At 35.7% G+C, this 19,195-nt stretch overlaps 1 protein-coding gene across 4 annotated transcripts in view; it reads right to left on the bottom strand.

The window, feature by feature from the left end:
- The window catches only part of NCKAP1 (NCK associated protein 1), a 60,090-nt gene that overhangs the window by 11,209 nt on the left and 29,686 nt on the right, over positions 1–19,195 (bottom strand). For all 4 annotated transcript variants that reach the window (XM_075711652.1, XM_075711655.1, XM_075711651.1 and 1 more), the window contains 14 exons: positions 18,470–18,602; positions 16,953–17,034; positions 16,445–16,503; positions 15,506–15,651; positions 14,884–15,016; positions 13,022–13,141; positions 12,581–12,720; positions 10,767–10,898; positions 7,878–8,096; positions 7,404–7,534; positions 6,905–7,002; positions 2,970–3,063; positions 2,201–2,283; positions 1,640–1,720 (listed from right to left, as the gene is read on the bottom strand). In XM_075711652.1, coding sequence (XP_075567767.1) covers positions 1,640–1,720; positions 2,201–2,283; positions 2,970–3,063; positions 6,905–7,002; positions 7,404–7,534; positions 7,878–8,096; positions 10,767–10,898; positions 12,581–12,720; positions 13,022–13,141; positions 14,884–15,016; positions 15,506–15,651; positions 16,445–16,503; positions 16,953–17,034; positions 18,470–18,602 — 1,651 coding nt within the window. The remainder of the gene's footprint in view (positions 1–1,639; positions 1,721–2,200; positions 2,284–2,969; positions 3,064–6,904; positions 7,003–7,403; positions 7,535–7,877; positions 8,097–10,766; positions 10,899–12,580; positions 12,721–13,021; positions 13,142–14,883; positions 15,017–15,505; positions 15,652–16,444; positions 16,504–16,952; positions 17,035–18,469; positions 18,603–19,195) is intronic.

Below are 19,195 nucleotides of genomic sequence, written 5' to 3'. Positions count from 1 at the left end.
ACAAGCCTACGCAGCATCACACCACATCACAAAACATGACATCTATGGTTTGTATCATGAGAACACCAGCATGGTGGACTGTACCACTTCGAATTTATTTCAGACACTTGGAACTAGAAAAAAACACACACAAAATACGTATATTTAAGAATCACAGAGGAACTACAGCAGGCCCAGAGAAGGCCAATAGCCAAATAGCACGTGAAGTAGAGGCAGCTAGGTGGTGCTACATGGCATGAGCCAGAGAACAGTCCTCAGCATGGTTTTATTTAGCAGTAGATAGCTTTCTTTGCCATCCAGTTATTCCAGTGACTCCAAATTACTCCAGTGACTTCCAGAGGAGAAGCCAAAAGCACTATGCTTTCTTGTATCAGCTGACACAAATGAGCTCAGTGATGTCTTTAGAGATCCACTGAGATGTTTAAAATGATCTGTTATCATCAGCTTAAAAATATCAGTGGTAAAATACTGTCTTCAATGATTACCGTAGCAGCCTTTATCCTACCCTATTTTCCAGGACCCCTTTAATACCAGAGGCTGTAAAATGCTTTCTGAAAAGATCAGGCAAAGCAAGCAGTGAACTTCTCATCTTGTTCTGCATGGTGATTCCTCAAGTTCAATAATGGAACATCATGCTTTGGTGATCCATGATTTTCTCTTTAACTATAAGTGACAATTTTAGAAAGGCTTTTCTTGAGAAGTGCAAAGGCAACTTGCATAATTTTGGTCTAATTTTTATCATGAGCCAGTATCTTTTAAGGTAATTTTCCACAGCATTTTCACAGAATTCCTCTATTGTGGTATCAATGTCAATGTTTTCTGAGACATCAAACATTCATGGCTGCTTTATCAGCATTGTAAAATGTAAACTTCAAGTTTAGGAATAACAACATATTCAAGCCCTCAAAAAACATACTTTGCTCAAGAGCAGATTTCTAAAAATTCTTTCTGTAAAAATGAAGAGTTGCGCAATGTATATCCCACTACATGTTTTCTGCAAATCAATTACCACAATACCATTAAGAAGCTTGCAAACCTTCACAGGCTCCAAGCTGCAATGAGAGATTAAAAAAACAGCTAGGCTGTGCATATACTGTGCATATGTGTCCAGAAGCCACATGATGTACTGACAAGGGTTTTTGGATGCAAACATACTACTATTCAGAAACAAGGCACCTTATTTAAGCTGCTAACTTTAAGCATTTCAGATGGTAGGTTCACAAGAATTTGCAATTTAAGGTCAAAATCAGACTTGTAGCTTTTACATGCACAGAGCTCCAAATATGTACACAGGGTGCTTGAAACATTTAGTTTTACCAGTTATACTGCTCACACTATGAAGCAGCTCAGTATTCTTCCCTTTATTGCTTAGTCATGTTTTAACACTTGACAAATTTTGTTCTTAATTCTTTCCAAGAAAGTTCTCAAATGTGATCACTGGCAGATAGAGACTTGTGCTTATCTTATCAGTTATTTGTTAGAACATTAGGAGGCTGCAGATGCACAACTACTTAGCTCTTTGGAAAAAAAAGGGTGCTATTTGTTTCTTGATTTTCGCACTAAGCATGAAAGTCTTGCCCCTTACATATTTACAGTAAGCTCCAAAAATGACTCCATCACCCTTTGGGCCAAACATTACCTTCATGTCAGTCTCTCTTGGAATGTGATCTTTAAAGTCCTCGATGGAACTTACAAGGAAAGGAATGTGGTAGGATAAGACCTAAGAGACACAAACACATACAAAATAAGAAAAAATACTTCCCATGTTAATGAACAATTAAACACTACCATTATTTTACTGGACTTACTAATTTTTCTAAAATGAGGTTTTATTTTATGCATATGAATTTGTTTGCAGGTTTAAGACATTAAAGCTTAATAAACTCAAAATCAAGATGTTCACAAAGTGAAATGTAAGCTTTTAAAATGTACGAAACACAGAAAACATTGAGAGGCATGCTGAAATTAAAACCTGTATGTTTTAATGTAACATTTCTCGGAACAGTACTCAAAAAGTAGATCATCTCCACCCACCCCCCCTTGCAATTCAAAGTTCACTTATGACTGAGCATTGCCATTTTACCCACAAGCCAACCTTTTAAGAGGTAGCATTTCTAAATACTGAAGCTTCAAATACCTTGTAATTCCATGAAATTAAACACAATGAAAACTATTCAGAAGATATTCAGTTATTTCTTACATCTCTAAGTGCTTCCTGTGCCAACGACCGAAAAGACAAGATAACACCAATAATCGTCATTCTCTTCAAAACACTGTCAACAGCTGAAGAAAAACGAGAACAATAGTGAACAAGAACCTGTTGACGATTACAAGCTCAATTCTTCAAAAAAAGAGAAAGCAAGCATTTAACAAAATACTGAAAAATGCAGGGTTCTGAAACAATGGCATTCCTTAAAAGAGCCAAAATAAACAGTGCTTACGCAGATTTTTATAGCTGAGTTGACAATAGGATTTTCAGTACACACAGCTGACAATACTGGATGCTAACACTAGTTCTGTGTTTTGCTGAGGCCAAAAATGTCTCTTTGTAATAATTATTTTTGTTAAAAAGAACTATTTACGTTAATTACATATAAAAATCCTTCCAAAGAATGCAATAACTTACACTGTGATGGAATCAAATCAGAAACGTGTGTCAAAAAAGCCTGTGTTTTCTTTTCTACAGCTACGCACCTGGTTGTTATAGCTAGGTGTTATCAACCCTGAAAAGATGCTCAAAGCTCATCACTACTGTAGTGCCCATGCACTAACTAACACTGAAATCTCATTTTGTCTCTACATGAGAAGACTGGAATATTTTGAAAAGATGCATCAGTTTATACGAGGTCACATATATTTTTCTGCTTCTGTATACTTAATACAGAGAAATTAATTTTTCTCATTTTCTTTACAAAGACAAAGATAAAAAACTATTCTATATCTTTAGAAGGACCTTGCTAGTTACCCACATGATAATCTTTTAAAGAGTGCTGCCATCTGGTCTGGCTTGTCGAAGCTGGTCCTCATTTGTGTTAGAACTTCAACGTTCTCCACCACAAGTTTCTAAAAAGAAGCAAGGATTCAGGTCAGCCATAGATTTCAGTATGTTAACAGGATAAATGCATGGTTTAGGATATTTCAGTCTGGCAGAGAGGCAACTAAACTCATGGAATACAGACGTACCCACTGTGTTCTTAATGGGACCACAGTATCAGTATTATTGTCAGGCGCTACTCTACACAAAAGCTCTGAATCAAAAAGCAGAGGATTAGATACCCCTTGGAACATGGCTTTTATATTCAGCAATGTGTACAACTTCTTAAAACAGGGGAATGAAACTCAGTAAAAGCAGACAATAGCTCCTCATGCTTTTTATAAGAAAAGTATACACATATCGATAACAATGCAGATTCACGAAGTAATCCATTCTTTTGGGTTGCTCCTTTCACTAGTTATGCTGTAAGGATTAGAAATTTAATGTTGGTAAAATTGAAAAACGGAATGAAGTGCATAAGAATCAGACTGTTAAATCTTGGTGCAGTTTACTTGAAATTTTCTTCCATTATAATATAAAATAAAAACAAAGACATTCATTCAAGTCCCAACACCTTAGCCTGAAACGGTTAAACTCAAGTGCAGTGTCAGTTTGACCAAAAGGAAAGAAAATGTGTGTCTGTTTCTGATTTGTAACAGCTCTTATACATGCAACTTGTAGCATCAGGGCAAATGTAATAACTTTCCTGAAATCATTCTCCAAATATGCATAAATTTAAATTACAGAGATTGCATAATCACATCTATAAAATGTCAGATCCAAAAAGGGTTTCTTGCTAGCTGAGGAACCTAAGTTGTGCCAAGTAGTATTTTTAAACTCCCTTCAAGCAAGAAATAGGTACTTTATTCTTACAAAAAATATTTTTGCAGTTTGAATGCAAAGTACCCTATTTCAGAAATGCAAAATATTATCTCTCGTTAGGTAGAGGACAACCAGCGGCTAAGAAAATTTAGGTACCTTGTGTGCTTCTGAACATTAAATGAAGAAAGCATTTCTCTTCTTTTAAAGAACACAATTTAGTGCTTTGTATACTAAACAAATATATACTTGTATACTAATCTCAAGGTAGAAAAGAACTGAAAGATGGGGGAAGAAAGCAAGATATTCTGGACTGGGGGTGGTCTTCCAAAGTGATTATTAATAGTTCTATTTTTCAAGTGGATGCATTCCAATCCCTCTTATTTACTAGGCAGCACAAACAAAAGGAGCAATGAGGACAGAGCAGGAAAAACTACTATTCCTCAAACATGTAGGGCATTTAAAAGCCTGGAATGTAATTTAAGATATATAATCTAAAATCTAAGAGGAGACATACCTGTAGGAATCTACTGCTAAGGATCCAAGAACATTTCACCTTTGATAGTTCTGCTAACTGTTTTAATAGTTTTATTTTACTTTGCTTCAACCCACACTGAAAACAGGGCAAAACATAGCAACTGGGGAAATTAAATTTCAGAGTAAATATTCCTGTGACCACAGGAGGAGAAAACAACACCACAACTTAAACTATAATGCTGCTATGAAATAAATGGCAGTCTGTGTTTACTCCCATCCAGTCAAGCTGCCTGTGCAAAGCAAAACTGTCCAACAGCTTAGGCCTCTCAGATTCAATTACATTGTGTCATGGTTGTGCTATTTCCATAACCTCAAGTCTATCCATAACCCACTCAGTCTTCTCACTTTCATTCTTATCTTCAGTGAGAAGCAAGGAAAGAAACATGCTATACAAGATGTAGCAAACTAACCACCTCCAAGCATGGGTGCACATGTGCGCGCACATAGACACACAAGATACCCTTCTTTGCTGAAAGCCAAAGCAAGACTGGTTTGCACTGAAGTTAAGATGGGCAATTTTAAACCAACCAATGTATCAGAACTTGACAGATGTGTGACATTTTAATATAAATCCCTCAAAGCTCTCCAGACTGCAAGACTGAAGGCAATAACCCATGCACATTGCTATTGAGTCAAGCTTTCAGCTTTACAAAAAAATAACGAGCATATTAGTTTAAGATTTAACAGGAACAGGCTGGAATACAGTTAAAATAGTTATTTCAATGAGGCAAACTTCCCCTCCTCAAGCCAGTCTTAAACTTCAGATATAAACCCAACACCTGGTCCCACTGCGGGAAGGAAAGCAAGCATGTTGAACCCTACTCTTAATAAATTCCCCATTCTATCCCTCTTGTTGCTTCCTTCCCCCCAACACAGATGTTTCTCGCTGCTCTCTTGCTAAGCCAACTGCATCTCAGCCAAAGAGATGAACATTTTATTACTTCATTTTTTTCCTCCAAAAATGTGGTCACGTGCATGCGGATCTACATTATGTTCTGCTTATCCTTAGCAGTATCAGAAAACAACAAATCTCAGAGACAATTTACAGTTGCTTTTTTAAAAAATACACCGAGCTACAATACTGAGCATGCTGATTTTGAGGAAGTATGACAGCTCCACAGTAAGTGGACAAAGACAGCAGTGACCAACATCTGCCCGATGGCTTTGTGTTTCACTTGAAACGTGGCAGATGTCAATTTGTGCACAGCCAGGAGTTACACAATTTAACCTTAACATCACAGCATTCTACCTGGAAAGTCTCATCCTAACACTCAGAAATTGGAACGAGTGTAAGGAATCAACTACTCTGGCTGGCTGGTCACTCAGGTCAGGGCTGCTGCATGCTCTTGTGGCAGCTGGGAAAGCCTATGCGGCCCCTGTCCTTAAGGTGTGACACTGAATAAATGTTTCAAATCTTTTAGGGCATCACACATCCTAGCAACTCAGCAGCACCAGAGTTCACAATATTTACAGGAAGAACAAGACATCTGAAATTGTAATGTGGGGAATATTAAAAACACACACTTTTAAAGGCCTAGTATGCAAATACTAATAAATTGTTGTTGGAAAAAAAAAGTTCCTTAGATCTCGTAAGTATTCATGTACATTTTTAAAAACACGGTATGCATGAATAGTTACAAAAAAATCCTTATTGTAATTACTAGTTAAATAAGTTGGAGATGATGAGATGTAATAACAACTTGGAATTAAATTTGGAAGTGACGCTAAAGCACATATATGCCAATTAGTGGCATTTTAACAGTATGACTATCCTGGGAAAGTAGTACAGGTTATTACATTTGTTAAAACCTCTTTCCAGAAATAGTTAATTACATAGGCACCTAAGTGCTTCCCCAGTCATTGTTCATTGTTTTGAATATACATGCAACTAGCTTCCTTGCGATACCCTATTTCCAACTTTTTTCATGGCACAAACTTTGTTTGTGTTGCTGTAGTTACCAGGTTTATTTATCAGAATACAGACATTTATAATAAATGGATACTGTTCAGCCAGAGGGAAGGATATGTCTAACAGTAAGGAAAACTAAAAAAGAAAAAAGACCTGAAGTCTCCCATCCATGTAAACTGAACAAGAGATCCTAACACACATAGTGAAGAAAGTAAGTCCTTATAGATGACTAAGATACATTTGAGCTTTTCATGCTAAGTTTTGAGAGTCAACAGACTTGGATAAGCACTTTGCAAGCATCTGGAGATCTTGAAAAACATTTCTCCCATTGATGATAAAAAGAGACTTGACTCCTAACTTAGGGTATCTAGCATAGAAATCAACAGATCCTGCATAAAGTCCTGCCCATTCATCTGTTGAAGAATGTGCGATACACACGTACTACATGTGCAAATGTACTACAAAATAAAATTCACAGCTTTGTCAGTTTGTTTGATGCAGTCATTTCAAAAAGATGGCACGCAGAAGCATAGCTATTAAATATCTTAAAGGAAGCTTAAACAGAAAACAACCCGCCCTCCCACCCACCAGTTTCCCAAGGTTACCTTAAGCTCAGCAACCTGTGAAGAAATGTGCCACATCAGACTTTCACTTAGGAACTTCATGCCATATGGTCCCAGAAGTTCAGAAAGGGCTCTCATTTCTGAGAAATAAAACAAACTCTTCTATTTCAAACATTCCTTCTTCAGTTATTTTATGCCCATCATGTATCTAGCTATAGTATTTTAATTGCAAAAATATTTTATCACAAAATAAAATTTTAGATACGAGAGCTTGTATCGTAATAGAACTGAAGCAGCCGTCACCAACACATTATACTCTTATCTCTGTAGCTTAAATGCAACAACCCTGCTTTGACCAAAACCAGGAAAAACAAGCTCTCTCAAGGTATAGACGCAGCATGAATAAAAAGTACTTAAAATACTACTGAAGGTTAACAAATGCTGTCTATAATAGAACACTCTAAGAGTTGCTGTTATTCCAATTACTCAGGCATACGATAACTATCCCTCACAAACGTTCAGTAGAAACATCAAAGTTTACCTGATATGTCAGAGTACTCCTCAGCATTAAATGTCAATTCATTTTCTGTAGGCAAATTCACAAATGCCTTCATGGCTGGAAAATAGGCTATGTGACCATTGCTGACTTGCCGCAACAAAGTTTCCAAATACCTTATTAGAAAGGGAAAAAGTTTTAGATTAAAAGACACATGTTCATAGATACTCTATACAGATGAACTATACTTGTGTGGCAAGGGACAGCAAAGCCTATAGACTAAAGTTTTACTTTCATAGTTCAACTGGTATGTGTATGTTATGCTACATCTCCCCTCTATAAAAAGTGAATTTCACTATAGGCAAACTTTAAAGTGCTTTTAACAGGTAGCGGGAGAAGTAAACTTGTGAAGTCGGAAACTTAAGAAAATTTCAAACTACTCCACTTCTCCAATTCCAGATTTTTAATTTAAAAAAAAAAAAAAAAACCCTTCTAAAAAGTGTTTGTGTAATTACTTACCAATTTGTATACAGACTGGTAATGGTTGGCTCACCATGACTATCTAAATGCTGAGTTTGCTGAAGCAGAACATTGTTAAATACTCGTGTAATGTCGATCTGTACATAATTTTCTATTGACTGGAGGACTGTCATATAGGCTCTTACACTGGTTAACAGCTCTGAAGGCTTTGCAATCTCTTGTGTTGCTTGATTATACATAGTCATTCCAACAATTGACCTTTAGAAAAAAATTGGAAACAAATAAATTGCATTTATTAGTAAAATTAAACAGGCAAAGATGCAGCTATAAAAATGATTTTATATTCAAAGCTTTTCTCTGAATACTTTTCCAATCTGCAAGTATAAAACTCTAATCAATGAATGTACTACACCAGCACTTTTAAAAATAGTTCTAGATGCAAATGACAACTGTATTCACGGTTCCAGAAAAAAATTCATGAGACTAAGAATACTCACCGAGTATTTTTAAATAAAGCTCCCCCCCGCCACATATAAGGGCAATGCACAATGTGGAAGACTTATATTACAAATACTTTAGTAAATAAATTAATGTTAAAGTCTTTTAAAATGCAAAGCTTCTGGGAAACGCAAGAGCAACGATTTATTGAAGTGTTCAAAGCATATTAACTAAGGCAAAAATTCTTTGACCAAAGTTGCTGTCATAGTTTTTGTTTGAAATATCTGTAAAAAAACCCCATAGAGCTATAGTTAAGTATGAATATAATAATATGAAAATATTCAAAGCAAAACTTCTATCTTGTGTTACTTTGCATAAGTATTTGAAGGCACGTCTGATTATCTTTGATATTAACTATGCCTACTGTATATGAGTGTATAAATTTTGCAAGACACAGACCATACTATTTAATCTCTCTTCTTTCTGCCTCAGCTCATGCGGTATTAAAAAAAAAACCTTCAAAGTTATCTTGAAAGATCTCATCTCTTTTGCAATACAGACAGCTTTCCTAGAGTATACTTTTTATTTTAAATTACACTTCAACTGTTTTAAATAACTTTTCAAGAAAGTGATCAGAAGCTCCATTTTCAACAGCTAATGCCTCTCAGCAATTATCCTGTAAGCCCATAAAAGGAAATATTTTCATGATATTTGGTAGATAAGCTTCATTTTATACATTGTATACACATTTTTTAAAATTTGGGTATATGTTAAGTAACTAAATCGGAATCTTATTAACGAAAAACAAATCTCCCTCTAGCTGACACAGTGATTTCTATCTTGAATCAAAAAGTCAAGAAATTGCAGGACACACTTTGATTTGTCCAAATTCTCACTATAAATAAAACCAGGCTTCTAACGATAGATATCCTATACAACAGGCTAGCTTTCAAGCTAGATCAGAACTGCACAAAGGACTGTATATTCCCTTTTAACACAAATGGACATGAACTTTATCCAGTATCTCACTGAAACCAGGCCCTCAAGCAAACTGTATCAGATGGTCCTTAAAGCAAACAGAAGTCTTCACAGTACACAAATACTTGCTGTAGTGTTCATTTTAGGCTTATAATGGTCTTGGACTTTCGGAACTAAGCTTTTGAGTGGTATGTACTTTTCAAAGGCAGAACAGCAACAAAAAAAGAAGAAATCAGCAGATTGCTACCTTCATGAGAGGTGAACGGGATGAGTTATTCTGGAGGAGAACATCAGCTTATTTAAATGACATTTTTGTTGTTGCTTGGAAATGTGCAAATAAGCTTATTTTCACAAGTTTACTTCTGAGACAGTCTATCTTTCGTTTTAAAACCAATTCAAAACTGGTATTATTACAAGATTAAGTGGCATAATAATAATCTCTAGTCCAATTATATGTGAAACAGAGCAGGTTAAAACAGTAAACAAAAAACCTCCTAGCACTGAAACACTAACACTTTAGTTAAAGGTAAACTGTAAACCCCTGGAAGAAATGCTATTTAAATATCTGAAAAATAATTATAAATTGAACATTTATTCTGTGTGGCTAACAAGTCTCATTTCTTTCATGAGCCAAGAAAAAGGAAAGCAGACTCTGAAAGCCATCTGCCTGTGGCTTCAGCCCCAATCCACAAGCCAACCCCTCCCAAAATAATAATTAAAAAAAGACAAATATGACCTTCACTGATCTAGGTTCATAAGCCTGAAGATTACAGCTGACTTCTTATAAAGTCATGAAGTTATTTTTACTTTTATGCCACACTGTCTTACTTTAAAGATGATTTTAAGATTAGGGCTACACAGACCTAATATTATGTCTTGATGAGTAAAAGTTTTATTAAGTCTTTATACCTTGTATGGAATAAATTAGTAACCCTTGGCATAAAATACAACCAGGATAGCTGGCTGTTTTAATATGAAGTGCTCTCTAGAAGTTGCCATTTGCCTTTTTCTGTAAACAATGATGGGAAGATCAAGATAGGAACAGACAGGAGTATCAAATGGCAATATGTATTATTTTAAGAAAAAAGGTAATTAGAATATCTTTTCAGTTGGCTTTGTCAGGTCTTGAGTTCTGATTTTTAGATATCCTTTTCAGCAAGCCAGTAAACTCCAACACCTGAAACGATCCAGCACTGTGCAAATGAATGGTGGGAAGACAGTCGTATAAATGCCTAAAAATAGGCGTTACAACTCCTACAAAATACATAGGACTAGGAATCAGGCTATTGTATGGGTGATATTAATTTCTAATATATTTTATTTTACAGTAGGAACTAACAATTGTGTATGTCTGCACATATAACTTAATTGTTGTTTCAGTCAGAATTTGACTTACGAGTTTCACAATCCACCTTTTCTAATCTTCCGTAGCAAGTATACAATACTTCCAACGTCAAATCAACAAAGACTTATCTTGCATATGAATACTTCTAACTTTACAGTATTTCTTACTTGGTAAAGCGGATTTCCAGGTGAGACGTTAAATATTCTCTTGGGGTAAACGTGTGTTCCCAAACCACCATGTTTGGTACATAATTGATTGAGAAGCAGAGTTCAGAAAGTGCAGTGTGCAGTTTGTCCAGGCTTTAAGAACAGGCAACAAGAAATTAAGAAAAATATTTAATGTAACGTAAGTATGTATTATCATGGAAAGCACGCACTAGATGGAAGACGCCTCAAAAGCAGTACAGCTCTAAGTCTCCCTTTCATTATCTTTTTCTGCTTTGAGATACTCTTCTAGCTTATTTAAAAAACGGTATTTTGGGTTAGAACACACCCTACAACTGCATACTGATCTGCATCAAACACAGCGATGCGAGATACACACATATTTTTACATATACTTATAAATTTTCCCCCCACCTTGAAAAGAACAGTCTGTTAAAGTGGTTTTTTCCTAACTAAGCAACACAAGTCATGTTTGCTACTAGCCAGTACTAAAAAATGGAAAATACTGGGGGAAGGAATCTTATGCTACAAGTTCTCTTCCCTCTACTTCTCTAATCTTTACAGTTCTCTGATGTTCCGTTGTCGCAACTGTAGCAAAACCACTTCCCTTTCAGCAGTGTGTGTGTTTAGCTACTCCCAGCCACAACACTAAACATTTATTGTTTCCTTTTCTTAGCTTCCTTCCTCCTCATACTTTTATCACTCTACCATCTCGTCCTGTGATCTTTCCTAAAAATTACCTTGTATCTTTTCCTCCCCTACCATCTCTTACACCCCAAACTGTATTTATTAATCTTTGTCATCTCTTTCAGGTGGGTTTTTTTGTTTTTATGTGCTGGCACTTTCAATTTTTCTATAGCCACTAACAAGGAATCCTTCCCCAGTTGGCACAGGCACTGAAGCCTCAACCCCATCCCAGCAGCTGAAGGCAGCACACAGCCTTTCAGCAGCCAGAACTTCCAGCTCAGCCTCTACTTTACCTAGTTAAGAGTGTTAAGCAAGGCAGAATCGAAGATGCCATCCACTCCTTGGATTCCCACTTCCACAACAATTAATATGACTATACAGGAAACCTAGCTACAGCAGAGCAATCCTTTCTGCTCAGGAAAGGAAACAGCCAAGGGGATAAATTCAAGAGACACACAGTCCTATTGCTCTACATAACAGAATTCAGTCTCTGTACAAGGTACAGAAGCATCATATGCTCACAAACTACAAAGTCACTGTATTTACAGTCACAGAATCATAGAATCGTTTAGGTTGGAAAAGACCTTTAAGATCATCCAGTCCAACCATTAACCTAACATTACCAAGCCCACCACTAAACCAATTAAGGGTAGAGTAGCAACACCACGCCTCCTGGCTTGGTGGCTGGATCATTTATAATGAAAGTAAAAACTAGGAATCATTAAGATTGGAAAGGATCTCCAAGATCATCATTCCAATCATCAACCCAAAACCCCCATGCCCCCTAAACCATGTCCCAAAGTGCCACGTCTACCCGTTTTTTGAACTCTTCCAGGGATGGTGGCTCCACTACCTCTCTGGGCAGCCTGCTCCAATGCTTGACAACCCTTTCTGTGCCCTTCTCTCCCACAGCACATTGTACTGAACAGAAACCATGAACTTTCTTGCAGCTAAATGCCCCTTAATTCCCACCTGTCTTTCGTATTCACGACTGCATTCTAGAGCAGTTTTCCTGTAAAAAGTCTGAGTCAGTTAAACTTACATAGATAAATTAAGCAAGAAGCATTCAATATGTAAAACACGTATGTTTTGACTTGGGATTCTAGGTGAAAGGAATAGAAAAGGCTTACTTTGTTACAACCAATCTGTTTTTCCTCATGCTTTCTACTCCTGGTTTCTCCCTTTCAGGTTCTCCTTTCTTTCCAGTCTGTTTTTTCGACTTTTTGTTCACTGCTTGACTGATGGTTTTGGCACAATGCTTTGGCAGCAACTAGTAGAGGAAAAAAATAGCCCCCCAAATTAACATCTAACTTTTTAGCAGCCATGAGATACAAAATAAGTTTATGGTCCAGGTGGAGACTTCATCACACAAGTAACACATTCTTCCTTTGACTACTAACTACACAATTCTAATATAAAAAGTTTTCCTCAAACCACGTTCCATTTTATAAACAGAAAACTTCCACAAAACAAGGAAAAAAGGTGGACAGGAAATAGAAGAATAAAAATTCAGAAAGTTGAACAATCTAGAAAATCTCAAAGGAGAATTAAAAGGACACAACCACACTCACCTGATCACTCAGTGTACATTGTTCTGTGCAAATGTCTGTGATAAGATTTCGAGCTTGCTTAGCCATTTCATCCAAGAACATGTTACACAAGGAAAGACTACGATCTCCAATATGATGACGCTGTTAAAGAAGAAAAAAAAAAAGTCTTATTTTCAGTTTCCTGTTAGTCCTACAATATTCAGAGAACACAAACACACACACTGTACTGAAGTTAATGAATGGTTCACTAAGTCATAGAACTGAGGTATGAGAAATAATAAATTCGTTAGTCCTTAATAGGCTCAGCTCCAGGATTTTTTTTTTTTTTAAAGCAACTTGAACCATGAAATGTTGAAAGTCAAAATTGGCATGTTGTCATTAAAAATATTTTGCTTACTTTATTTTGCAAAGCATTTTCTGTAAAAGAAGGCAAAATAAATTTTAAGTAGTAGGTTTTTATGTTTAATTTTGGAATGAATCTACTTTAAAGTGTCCAATACTCAAGGTTTCTGTGAATCTCTTCATTAATTTGTAACAGTACTATATCTAAGAGGAAAAAAAAGCCTGCAACTCAAGCTATAGAGAAAGCACAGTATCATTCACACCACTGAAAAAGTCAATAGTGAAGCTCTACTGCATCAATTTCTGGATTCAATTCCTTTGTCACTGGATCTACACAAGCATAGCCTTCTGTCTCAATGAAATACTTCTTTCATCACTACGGTTTACTTTCTACCAGCCACACTACCACACATTGTACACAGTATAGCAAAGATTATTTTTCCAAAATGATAACAGTTACCAAGTCATACAATTCAGATATTGAATTAAATGTTCTGCTGGCTGTGGCAAAATGTGCTTGCTGCAGCTGAATTCACAGTAACTAGCATACAGTGGACTTTGGCTACCGATTCCTTACTGCTACTATAATTGTTCTGAAAGACATCTCTTGTGCTGAAGGGAAGCTTTCCTGGAAACTTTTTAGTGGTTGTCTAGTATAAATAAGAGTTTGTAGCTGTTGAAAGCAAAGTATACAGGGAAAATAATGATATAGACATATATTGAGATGAAGTTTAGCAGAAGAGGATTTTATGTTTAAATAAGAAAACGCCATATCATGCATATTACAATTGATCTTATTCATCTACTTGTTTCAGATGAGCACTTTTAAGAATGAAAATACACTTTCATGAGCACTAGACAAAATTGGCTAAGTTAACCTTCAGAGTAATTCCAAAGTCAATGGACATACAGGAAATGTACTAAAGGACCTATTTCATTAGAACAAAAATAGAAAGAATTTCCTCAGCATCAAACTACTTCCTTTAACAAAGGGTCCATTTCTCTAAGCAACATTCTACATTTTTTCATTTCTAATTCTAACGAAAGAGGGCTTGCATTACCCAGTTCTGACCAAAACGAATGCTTGCATTATACTGTATATCACTTAGGATTTTTTTTTTTTGTTTAATCTTACTGAAGAAGCACTATTTATAAAAAGCCATACAGAACTCTTAACTTCCTATTTCCTTTTTCTAACTATAAGCTTATAAACCATTTGAAAGAAACACTGTTGCTTGTAAAATTTAATAGGCATACAGGATTTATTGGCATCTAAGCCTGAATGACCCCAGAAAAGTAATCTAATCTTTGTACCTTAGTTTAATCTCCCTTTAAAGTAAAGATAATACTTACTCACTTCAGAAAAGGATTTTGAGATCTACGGGTAAAAATTCACATACTTGTTTTACTTCCCTTTGTATTACTCTCCTCCCTTGAATCTTATATTGCTGTAACAAAGACCTTCTTGCAGTGTTCAGCTCTAGTCCTCTCTACTTTAAACAAGAGACAAAAATAACGAAGACAATATATTTAAAAATTACCTCTTCTGGGCATAGTTCATGGGTGCAGCTCATAAAATGAGTACAAAGCAGTGGGAATGCAATTGAGTATCTTGACTGAGAGGGAAGCTCCAAACACTGCTGAAACATCTTCTCAAAAGCACGACTATAAAAACTGATCAGAAATAGACATTTAAATGGAATGCATACATAATTTTGCTGCAAATAAAGTGTACTTCACACAAATCAAATATGCTATTAGCATCAGATTTGTAGTTATACCAAAAATTGCATCATGCTCTCAAAGAAGTTTGTTTCCTGCATTCACTTCCTATGCATTTTATTTGCATCTCTTCATTATTACCATATTTTTATTCTGATGTTTGCCACATAAGCACTGCAAAAAAATTTGCACTTTTTGCAAATATATATTAAGGAAGAATCTGCAAATGACCCCAGATCAGCTATGTGACTGCTTGAAGAATCTCTCTGACAGATCTTCAGAAATACCTTTATCAAACTAATTCAGATGGAAACCAGAAATTCTAATTGATTCTCCCACTGGCCTATCTTCCTACAAAGTCTGTTGTTTAAAAATGACACTTGCAAGGACAAACCAAACAATAAATAATAAAAAGCTTCTACAGTCAGGTTAGTAACATACCAAAATATAGAAAGATCCGAGGTTTCAACCAACATCTCCACCAAAGAATCTACCATTTTTGTGTGGAAAATGATTGTGTTCATCATTTTTCCTAGTTCTCTATGGTCTGCAAGACTAAGTGAAGCTTTAGAAACACTGGTGTAGGCCTGGAAAGATACAAGAAAAAATTTATCTTATATGTAATATTTGCTTTTTTGTAAACTCCATTGCTGTTACCTAATATAAAGGTTAAATACAGATTACGCTATGTGTAGGACACCTGTGTACTTAAAGACCGTGGATAGACTGTTTTATCTTTCCACTATAGCTTAAGAAAAGCAAGCTGCCTTTCAATGAAATCTCCGAATGTCATTTGAGTATGACACCAATTCACAGATAAACTGTAGAACAGATGTACTGACCAAACACAAACGTGCACTTGTGAGCCCCCCATTTAGCAAACAGGTTTTGGAAAGCAAGAAAAAGAATGCGTATTTTGAAAATATAAAAATGTCTATCTAATCTTGAGACAATTGATTTACAGTCTAAACAGTACTCCCCCCTTTACTAAAGTCAATTGAAGATACTATTACTGCAATGCACAGAAGTGATCTCACTAAACATTATTTTCTCTCTGAACAGTCTCTACCTTCGCTTGGCTGAGCAGGCTGAATCACACTCTGTACAGTGCACAGCCGCCAACAAACTGCTCATCCTCAACACATTCTATTTCTGAACCGTTATAAACACCATAAAGAATGATTTGCAAAAAGTATGCAATCCAAAGTTACATCAAAATGTAGCAAATTATTTGCTTAAGTATTTATTTGATTTTAAAAGAGTAGGTTATTCTTAGATAGCCTGTTATCCACTTGCAGCCAGTAACCTAGAAAAGCAGTGATTTATTGAACATTTTGGTTTTAAGTTAATAAAGTGTCACGCATATTTACAAAGTCTTACCTGCAATCTAAACCAATCTAATCTCATTCCTCTGAAGTCAAATACCTCTCCATCTTCAACTGCATCAGGGAAAAATACAGAACATAAAACCTTTAGAAAAACAACTACAAATTCAGATATACTATATCAGACCTTCTAAAAAAACCCCAAACTACTCAAGAATTGCATGGGTACTGAACCTCATGCTTTTACCTATGAATTTCAATCCAGCACAGCCACGCTAGTAGGAATTAAAATATCTAGATGAAAACATGTATAATATGCTTTCTAAATTACAAGGTAGGATTGCTTCCTAATAGCATTCTTCAAAAGCTCTATCTGTATAGAGCTGCCCTGGAAAAGGGACACAAAACAAGAAGCAGATACTGCAACAAAGGAGGAACAAGGGAACAAATTCAGTTTATGCAAGTTATCTGCTTCTACTGATTGCATGAAACAAAAAGTGATGAAGCTTTCCAGAGGAATCCACCATCCTATTACCATTTTCCCCAAGTTCATTTAAACTTACCTTGTTTCACACTTAGTGAAGTCATTGTGTTTACAAAAGAGGACATGATGATTGATTCATCCTCTGGGCACACCGAAAGATTCTAAAATAAATATTGTTGCTATTATTATTTCAAACTTGGTTTAAGAAACAATGTCAATACTCATGCCCAATTTATCAGCTATACTCTGAAATGTACAGAAATTTACCAAAAGGTAACTTAATCAATGGAATATTTCAAATAGTGCTATTTAACAACTTTACTTTTCAATTCATTGGTTGATGACAAACACCTAGAAAAACTTGCTTCCAAACCAGTATCTGCTCAAAACTGAAAAATCTGTCAGTAAATGGGCTCATACATTTGCAGGCTGTAGTCATTTACAAAATGGACTGTTATACAACAGACAAATGTTCTTCTGACCTCTGCAGGCACCTGATCTGTCTGCACAGAAAATTTGGCCATGGCAGGATACAACGGACCCTACATCAGCATCACTTCGCTTCCCACAAAACCCTCTCTCAACACTTCTTTTACTAACATTGATTTGAATGATTTATACCACCTGAAAGATGGGCTATCAAGTTTTCAAATATTGCAAAATGCAACCATTCATGAAAAAGCAGTTTCAGCAACTGATAAGATTGTGTTTCTATTAAATAATACAATACAGAAGTTGCTCATAATTCCAGCTATGACTGACATACATTTTAACCTAAAGGCTGAAAAAATCCAAATTATCACTCAACCAATTTGTCTAGTCTTGTTATGAATTAATTACAACTAAAATTCCAGCCAATTTTTTTCCTCGTTTCAGTTTGATCCTAAGGATTATCCTATCTAAACACAGAACGTTCATGCCATTTGTACATCATTTATAAGTCATTCACTAAATCTAGGAAATCATCTTCCAGGAATCGATGACAAATCTCAAAGATATTTCATTCTGTCACACTAACAAATCTATTAACGTGTAAGTATATAGAGTTATAAGCAAGGATTATCACAACAGTGATATGAACTGATATTTAAACTGTTCAAATAGTTAATTTACATAAACAGTAAAGGACATCAGTTCCACCTTTGGGTAACTGATGTAATGCTTGAAGTGTGAAATTAATTTTTGAAAACAAAAAAAGCTTACGATACAAACTTGTCCAGTTTGAGTAGCTGACCTAGTCACAAAATTTGGGCTCCATCTAGTGGTCATTAGGGAATAAAATCAAAACAGTTCAGAAAGCCTATAATTTCTTTGTGAGCCTAAGTAAGAAAAATAATTTCTACAACGCTCCTTCAGTGACAGTACCCATTTCATTGCCTCTAAACATAAGATCATTTAATAACATTTAAGTATTCATATAGCAACCAAAAGTACAACTCTAAATCCCAGAATTAAACAGCAAGTTAAGTTAATTTGCCTTATTCCATAACGTTCATCAAAATCCACAAACCAGGATGCATTTCATAAAGTAATTTTTGAGAAAAAGCCCTTTTTAAATTTTGCATTTGAGAACCCAAACCCACAGTCCTGCCATACCTGAACAAGCTCATTTAAGACCACTGCATCAAAGCCTGAGAGATACTGTACATAGTATCTCTGCATCACAGGTCCGTATTTTCGCACATGCGCTCTGAGCTCCTCCATGTAGAATATTAGCTCGGCTATATGTCTAGGCAAGAAGACAAGGAAAAGCTCACAAATATGAAACACCAAAAATATTAAAACCAATTTCTATCAGTGGAACATTTCTCAAGGGGATTTCCTCCTATACCTTGCTTTTAAAACTATTATTCTGTATGAAAATACTTGTTGACACTGTAAAGTGAGTTTACATAGGTCATTTTCTCTGCAAGGTAAAAGCCACTCCACAGGAGATAAATTAGCAGGATGTCCTCACGGTAATCCTCAAAGGTTTGCATAACTATCCACTTATTTTTTGAAGAAGCCCTTCTATAATGCTCAATATGGAAAAAAAAAAAAACCACCCCTCTCAAAAAGTGGTTAAATCTGAAAAATACCATTTTAATAAGCTTTTCTGTTGGGCTGGTTTTGGTTGGTTGGCTTGTTTTTTAAAAGCATGAGGATGGTTAAATACTTGCACAGGTTGTTTCAGAGAGGCTGTGGGACCTCCATCCCTAGCACCTAGTCCACTGAAGAAAACCCATGTTTTCCTACTCCAGCTGCAGAAATAGCCTTGTGATTGTCACTTACTGTTTAAGCTCCTGCAGTCAATACACAGACTTTCAGTTCAATCTTGTGTTC

Source organism: Pelecanus crispus, chromosome 5 (genome assembly GCF_030463565.1).
Source record: "Pelecanus crispus isolate bPelCri1 chromosome 5, bPelCri1.pri, whole genome shotgun sequence".
Classification (NCBI taxonomy): domain Eukaryota; kingdom Metazoa; phylum Chordata; class Aves; order Pelecaniformes; family Pelecanidae; genus Pelecanus; species Pelecanus crispus.
This window is presented reverse-complemented; position numbering and strand designations above follow the sequence as displayed.